Consider the following 8,403-nt stretch of genomic DNA (forward strand, 5'->3'; position numbering starts at 1 on the left):
AACACCTCAGTCCACTTTCCAGTAAAAACTTCTCCAGAAAGCGTGCCTCTCAGCCCAGCCCAATCCCCAACCTGACTGGTTAGGACAATGCTCCTCTCAAATTTCCTGGGCTGGCAGGCTGGTGGGCTGGCGACCACAGAGATCGCAACTGAACACGGCCCCCTGTCCTTGCCACCCTCCCTGCACACCTAGGCAGACAGGTCTCTGTCACCCAGCCCCTCCTAGATGGTGAGGGAGGGAGCCAGCTCTTCCAGGGACCCCGCAGCCGGCCCAATGCTCCACTGGGTGCTGGGCTCCCTATGAGTCCTCCGTGGCACTGGCCACAGACGGAAGCCTCTACACCCCTAACACAGCGGCAGTGGCGGCTCTGAGGCGTTTTGGGCTGGCCCAGGGCAGCCGGTCCTGCCACTGCCGCTTTTGTCTTTACTCACAGTTGCTGGGCTCCCACTGAGTCCTCTGTGGCAGACACCCTGACGCTGGCCGTAGACAGAAGCCTCTGGGCCCTGGAAGCTGCGGAAGCAGCAGCTCTGAGGTCTTTACGCGCCGGCCAATGGCTGCTGGTCCCGCCGCTGCTGCTTTTGACTTTACTCTGGGGTGCCTGGCTTCCGAGGGCAGCCGGCCCTGCCGCTGCCGCTTTTGTCTTTACTCACAGGTGCTGGGGTCCCGATGAGTCCTCTGTGTCAGATGCCCCTGTCACTGGGCGCAGGCGGAAGCCTCTGGGCCCCGACCGCTGAGGCAGCCAAGGCTCCAAGGTCTTTATGCGCTGGCCAATGGCTGCCTTCCTGCCGCCGCGGCCACCGCTGCCCCTGCCCTTGACTTTTCTCAGGGTTGCCGGGCTCCCGATGAGTTCTCCATGGCAGACGCCCTTGTCGCTGGGCACAGACAGAAGGAAGCCTCTGGGCTCCAACCGCTGCAGCAGCCGCGGCTCCGAGGTCTTTACGCGCCAGCTAATGGCTGCCGCCAGTCTGGCCGCCTCCGTCCTTACTCGTGTCCCTGAGACCCCAAGGACCTCTAGCTGTCTGGTTCGTCACTATCTCTGGTCTCTTATTTTCATAAATGCTGGGGAATTGTTGGTTGGGGAATTGATTGCGCTGTTCTTCTGTAAATCTGCCAGGATTTTCCCCCAAGTGTAGGAGAACTGCAGTCGCTCCGTCCTACTCTGCCGCCATTTTCTCACGAATCCAATTCAGTTCCTTTGCATTTGTCCTGGGCACCTTCTGGGCTGCTGCCCTGGTGCTGATGCGCAGAGGAACTGGGACCAAGTAAGTCAGGGGGCGCTTTAAGAGGAAGCCCTGGGACTTTAGAAGCCCGCTGTCTCAACCACAATCCTCTCTGGTTTTGACAGCCAGAAGTTATAGGATTTTTCTTCCTGGCACTGGAACCCAGGGCAGGGGTCCTAGTGTGGGGCTGGGACCCCTCACTTGGGGAGGACCTGCACTGCCCAGATATCCCTCCTGGTTTTTATCTGCCATGTGGGTGTGGGACCAGCCCATTCTGTGCCTCCTGTCCTCCTACCAGTCTCAATGTGGCTGCTCCTTTAAATCCTTAGTTGTAGGACTTCTATTTAGCTAGATCTCAGGCAGTCCTGAACAATAGTTCTGTAGTTTTGTTGCATTTTTGACGTAGTTGGAGGAGGCAAGCACAGGGTTTATCTACTCTGTGATAGGAAGAAGCAAGGAATCTGGACGTGGGCACAGGCTCGCAGTACCCGTGGAATCACGGATATGAGACAAAGTCACACGGACTACCAAGTCCTTGGAGAAAAAGGGACCGCACGGCCACTCCCTCAAGGGGGGAGCACCTCAGAGCGGCCTGGACACCCTCCCAAGGGGAGAGCCCACTGACCCTAGCCTAGACAGGCTTTTATTGGGTTTAATTTGCACAGGAATACAGGTACAGTTTATTAATCACTGTCAGGCAGGAAGGATCAAACAGTCGAGAGCATACAACAACTATTAGGGCTTCTTCTGAGTCAGGGTCTACCAGCTAAAAGGCTACAAAACTTTGGGAAACAAACTCATTTCCTGTTTGGGCCTTTATCGTTTAACTAAGAGCATTCTTAGCAAAGCAGCCTTCACAGGATTTTACATATTCTCTCTCAGGCCTGATCACTCAGGGAGCCTGACCTTTCCAGCACAGGGCTGAACGCCCTCTGTCATTGTTTCAGGCTTAAGTCAGGCAGAGGAGGCAAGATAGCCAAGGAATTAGGAGAAATGAGGACTCAAAGCCAAAGGGCGAGGGTCCATCACCCCCTTTCTCCATAGCCTCCCAAGTCCTTCCCTGGGGCCTCCACGTGATCATGCCTGTCTTAGGTGGTTCCCCCCTTGGAGATTCTTACCCATCATTGGCTAACTGATCAAGCACTGGGGGCCAGTTATGGAAAAAAAAGCAGAAGCGGCGCTCCTGCCAGGGAGATAAGCTTTGTCTCCTTAAAGGCTTATGGTCCGAAGGTTGCTCACTCAGTCTTAGGCATGCAGGGGTTACAGCTCCTGAAACCAGGCAGGGCGGTTCCTACAGAATCTGTGCTTTTTTCTTCCCCCTTCCTTTCACCTTTCCCTTTAAGGAGGCTGTCGGAACGGGACACGGGCACAGGCTTTGGTCTCTGTACTTCCCTTTCAGTTCGTGGAAGTTTTGTGAGTGGTGTGCAAGGGGCTGGAGGGCAGGGGCACGGTGGTGGTGGGACGATCACATTTCGCAGCGACCCAGGAGGTGACTGCTTTTGCTGTGGAATCCCCTTCACATGTCACCACTCACATATGTCTGCTGGTATTTTGTTCAAAATTCCTTCATCTGTGTTTGTAAGAGAAACCAGTCTGTCTTTTTTCTGACAGTGTTTTTGCCTGGGTTTGGACCAGAGTAATGCTGGTTTTATAGAATGAGACAGGAAGTGTTTCCTCCTCTTGTATTTTCTGGAAGACTTTACGAAGCATGGCTACTTTTTAAATGTTTGGTAGAATTTGCCAGTGAAGTCATCTGGTTTGGGGCTTTTCTTTGTGGTAATTTAAAAAAAAAACCCACTAATTTGATTCCTTCATTTGTTATGCGTCTAATCAGATTTTTCTATTTCTTCTTGAGTCAGTTTTGTTAATCTGAGCCTCTTGAGGAGTCTGCCTATTTTCTCTAAGTTAGTATCCAATGTGCTGGCATGTAAAATAGTTATTCGTAGTATCCCCTTATAATGCACTTTATCTCATCCCTATTTTTATAGTTTAAATGTTGGGAAGAGTATACCAACATTCTGTTCATGGCACAGAACCTCACTGACCTTTCCTCTAGAGAAGAGCCCAGAATAACAACCTAATCTGAAAACTATTTTTTCATTCCTACGACTGAGCCAGCGGTTCCAGGCCCTGGAGACATCAGTGGACAAGACCCCACCTCTGACAGTGGGGGCAATAACATATACATTAGTTTCAAGTTCCACTCCAAACAACTGCTGTGAAGGAAGGAAGATAAGGGAGTAAGCAGAAAGCTACTGGTCATGGACTGGGAGGAGGGAGAGGTCCAAAATTTAAGCATATTCTATTCTTACCCACAAATGGGACCTGCTACCTGTGGCTTTCACGTACCTGACGTAACAGAGACGGTTTACTGACCCATCTCCCAGACAAATAAGGTTCTTTTCCTGTTTACAGAAACCGCTCCTTCCACTCTCAGTCTCCTTCTGAGCATAGTTTATTTTGTTTGTGGAGTTTAAGCTTACTATAGTTTATAGACGAAGTCTAGCTTACTTTGTTGCTTTTCTGTGTGCTGCCTGTGTTACTTTGTTTCCACAGGTGAAAGAGGAATGGCTGGGGTGATGGGCTTTCCTGGCGACACTGGCCTCCCAGGGCCTCCTGGGAGCCCGGGCCCCCCAGGACAGAGGGGTGAGTGATGGCGGGCCTCCCAGCTCTCCGGAGGAAAGAACAGCAGAGTAAATTGTATATTATTCTTCGGAGGGAAAGCAGTTCTAGGAGAACCATGCATCTGATTTTGCTGTTTCCCGTGTTCTGTGTCTTCCTTTTGGACGGGATCACAGTTTTCCCTGCAGGCTTACAGGCCACCTTCATATAACCGCCTGTTGGGGGAAACGGCTTATGGAGGTCTCAGCTCTGTTGAGCTTTCTGGCTTATTTGTCTTGTTTTATGGTGAGCATGATGAACTTCTGAATCCTTACGAACTACTTAAAGAATTACGGAACTGCTGTGTTTACTCCTGTCTTATAGGTAGTCTTGGAATTCCGGGAGCAAAGGGTGAGAGAGGACCCCCCGGGGCCAAAGGGGACAAAGGCACTAAAGGACCCCCTGGGCCTTCTCAGATATCCCACTTCCTGGGGGACAAAGGAGAACCAGGCCTCAAAGGTACAGCTGGTCTTGCATTTAGAACCACAACTCCAGAACTGATTCTGAGACCAAGACTTACCGGGGCAAGCCCTTCCGGCTGGCAAACCAGGACAGTGAGGGCCAGGGTCCTGTCTGTGGTCACACAGCCAGTTGGTGGCCCAGCCTGAACTGGAACTGGGTCTCATGCGCTTCGTGCAATAATAATATGTTGCCTCTTTAATGTATCATTTTTATCTCTAAGTCATTTCTGCATTTTGGTCTGCTGTTTTTAAATTTTCACTAGTCAGTTTTTAAATCATAAGCCTCCATGTCCCCTATCTGACAAGTGAGGTGAAAACTAAACCCTTAGGAGCCCTGGCTGGTGTAGCTCAGTGGATTGAGCGCGGGTCTGTGAACCAAAGCATTGCGATTCGATTCCCAGTCAGGGCACATGCCTGGGTTACAGGCCAGTTCCCAGTGGGGGACACATGAGAGGCAACCGCACATTGATATTTCTCTCCCTCTCTCCTTCCCTTCCCCTCTCTCTGAAAATAAATAAATAAAATATTTAAAAAAAAACAAAAAAAACCTAAACCCTTAGGAAATTCCATATAAAAACCTCCACCCCAAATTGCACTGTATTCCATCAACTGTCAGGATGAAGCTTTCTCACTGCATCCAAAACCTGCTTCTCATGCTCAAAATCCTTTGGAGAATAATTATGAAAAAAAAGAAAGTTTGTTTTAATTGAAAATTAATACTTTAGAATGCCATTAATTCTTAGCTGTAGTTATTAGGTTAAAATGTAAACAATCAAATTATTTTAAATTATTTGAGTACTTTCTATGACAGTTTTTGTTATATGATCAATACAGCCAATGTCAAATCAAATTTTGAGAAAGCCTGCCTTATGATCTTCTTGACCAATTTTAATCCCAAGTAATTTTAGAAAAAGAGGGAGTTGCCGGGTGAAGTGAAGTACGTGCAGATCCAACTTTCACGGAAGAATAAAGAAAAAATGCATCTACAGGTGCAAAACCATATTGGGTTTTGAGTAATTTGTAATAAATTTTGAGGAGGGAGGTTGTATTCAATAAGTATTTTTATGCTTGGCACATATAGTCCAAGTAGATTTGCTTCAGAATTTCTACACAGGATGCTACAGACCATACCAGAAAGACCGAATAGTTGTCTTTCTCAGGATTGGGAAAGACCTCCCAGAAGTGACATCTGACCAGGGTCCAGAACGTGATGGAATCTAATTCATTTGCCAATCTAAAAAAAATGGATAATTATTAGACAAATCAATTCATAGACAGTTTTTTTTTAATCTGTACAAAAGTAAAGCTTTTTAAGTAGTCACTTCTTAATCTGGTGTCTAAGAGAGAGTTCAGTTCTGGGGCAAACAGAAGTTTGCAACACATTTTTTGCAGTGGAATGGAAAGTAATACAAATTTTATTAAAAAATCAGCTAAACTGGTCTAAGCCAAGTTATGAAAAAAATACCGCCACAAATGTCCAGTCCTCATAAACTGTCTACTTCACTGGACTATTCCAGATAACTTAGGGAGTAACAGAAACATTTTGAGAAGAATACGAGTGGCATACCTGTGCCTACATTAACTAAAACTTGCCTCTAACGTCATGAGTGCACAATGGCATAAAAAACTCCTTTGGTGAAGTACGGTGAACTTCCTCTGGACACACGCTATTTCTGTGGTTCTGACAAAATTCTTTTCACTCACCCCAAGTTCAATATGAATGGAAATTGTCCTGTATGTTTTCTTTTGGGTTTTCAAATGCACAGTGAGGAGCAGAGATCGAAAAACAACAAAAGGTCATACTCTTTAGGCCTCCCTAATTTAAATGCAGTCCACTTTCTGGGTCTTAATTTCTGACTCACAGACATCCACTGCAGGGGGTGAGATACTGAGGGGAGATGTCACCACAGCCGGGGCGTCTCCTACAGGAGTCTGCACAGAGACTTGGGTACGTGCATGAAAAGACAGAGTTGTCTTTCTGGTCAAGAAAACAATGGGATCAAAACCATGTTTTACAAAAGTAGGACCGTGTTATGGGAAGTTCATGAGCTGTCCAGCCTTCAGAACTGGGTTCAAATCCCACCATTACCACCGATTGACCATGTGGCTCTAGTATGAGTCCCCTGACTCCTTAGAGTCAGTTTTCTCCCCGCTGCACTCTCTCCGGAAAGGCTGAGATTGCCTGCAGATTAGCTGAGACAAATACAAGAAAGTGCTGCCTGTCACATGCTAGTTACCCAATAAACCATAGTTACAATAACTGGATTGGGAATGAGGTAGCCCAGACAAAATTATGGCCCTCTCTCATTACTAAAATAAAACAAGAAGCTATTCTTAGGCTACTAACTCTACAATGTTTGTTTAAAGTGTGATAATTGCTAGGTTTCTTTGAGTGCTAACTCATACCAGCCACTGTGCAAATACTTCATAGATGTTCTCATTTAATCCTTTTTTAAACAAGGTATGCCCACATCGGCCCATTCTCTTAACAGATATTCAATATTCTATTATAACAATATCTCATCAATTTTAATCAGGATGTAGGTAACTCTGATAAAATCCTAACCTGTATTTTTATTCCACTGTTTTTAACTTTAGGATTAGCAGGGAAGCCGGGTGAGAAAGGAGACAGAGGCAGCCCAGGATTCTGGGGCTTGGAAGGACTCAATGGGCCACCTGGACCTCCAGGACCACCAGGTGAGCTGGTTTTCTAGGATCAACAACAGGGTTTAAGCTTTCCCAGATCTAAATGTGACAACAGTGTGTTTCTAGGCTTCCTGGCATGAATGAATAGGAATTCTGGTCCAATAGTCTCCCAACAGAAATCTGCTTCTAAATTAAACCGAAATAAAAGTGTATGTAGTCAGCCTGTGTCAACTAAAACATATTTATGTACCTGAAGTTCCATCTTTTATTCAAAATTTTATTTTGAAACTGCTCCTTAGGTATTATAAATGCCAATTTATCATAATATCACATATCATACAAGAAAATCAGCCAATACTTCAGAGATTTTGAATTTGCTTTAAAAAAAAACAACAGGTTACTGAGTGGCAAAGAATTTTTTAAACAATTAAAGTGCCCCCGATTCTCTATGATCACATCAATAACAAAATATATTGTGTGGCAAGAAAGTCTCAGTATAGAACTCGATCACTATCTGGCCACAGCACCGCCCCCCACCCGCTTGCTCCTGGCCTTGGTGTTCAAGATCCAGGCCTGCTGACAGTCTGACTTTCTCTAACTTTACATTCCTGGGTCTTCAGGCCCCTCGTTAAATGCAGGCAAAAAGGCAGCCAACAAGTACGCAAACAGCTGGCCTGGCTGCTCTGCATGCATTCGTGCAACCAGGCAATATGTACTGAGCCCCTGGATTCCAGGAACTATGCGGAGCGTGTAACTGTTTATTTGTTCCCAAGGCCCCCGTGGAGATCCTGGAAGCCCTGGGGATCCTGGAGAGGCAGGACCGCGTGGTCCGCCAGGAAGCATGGGCAGCATGGGGTTGCCAGGTAAACTGGGAAATCCTGTTATGAGCCTACAAGCTCACGATGGGTCCCAATTCTCGATTTTTTGTGTTTATAGTTTGGTTTTCCACTTCTGAGACAGCTGGTGTAAAACACCTAGATTTACTTTCAGACAAATGTATTATGGGCAAGTAGAACACTAGTGAGAACAAAATAAATACTTACACTGTGTTAAAATCACCCGTTATGACTACCTTATACATTAGTGACACTGAAAACTCAGCTTCCTCAGAGAAAGGTGGTCTGTGCAAAGGCCAGAGGCAGAACACATCAAGATCTCTGTGTTCACCTATTTTACCTGATTTCTTTCCTAATTTCAGGGTCCAAAGGAAAGAGGGGAACTTTGGGACTCCCGGGTCCACCTGGAAGACCAGGCCTCCCAGGTACCCATGGTCTCCAAGGAGACAAGGGAGAGCCAGGTTATTCAGAAGGTGCAAGGCCAGGACCACCAGGACCAAAGGTATATAGACAAGAGTATTTATTATATTTTGATGATGGAGTAGGGCCTTTTAAACAGCAAGTATATGGATTCAATGT

At 46.6% G+C, this 8,403-nt stretch overlaps 1 protein-coding gene across 1 annotated transcript in view; it reads left to right on the forward strand.

Moving 5' to 3' along the window:
- The window catches only part of COL4A3 (collagen type IV alpha 3 chain), a 134,014-nt gene that overhangs the window by 102,788 nt on the left and 22,823 nt on the right, over positions 1-8,403 (forward strand). The window contains exons 33-37 of the mRNA XM_037029275.1: positions 3,777-3,866; positions 4,206-4,340; positions 6,941-7,039; positions 7,762-7,851; positions 8,187-8,326. Of these exons, the coding sequence (XP_036885170.1) occupies positions 3,777-3,866; positions 4,206-4,340; positions 6,941-7,039; positions 7,762-7,851; positions 8,187-8,326 (554 nt within the window). The remainder of the gene's footprint in view (positions 1-3,776; positions 3,867-4,205; positions 4,341-6,940; positions 7,040-7,761; positions 7,852-8,186; positions 8,327-8,403) is intronic.

The sequence above is a fragment of the Sturnira hondurensis genome, unplaced genomic scaffold (assembly GCF_014824575.4).
Source record: "Sturnira hondurensis isolate 20B ecotype Veracruz unplaced genomic scaffold, ASM1482457v3 Scaffold0020237, whole genome shotgun sequence".
Lineage (NCBI taxonomy): Eukaryota > Metazoa > Chordata > Mammalia > Chiroptera > Phyllostomidae > Sturnira > Sturnira hondurensis.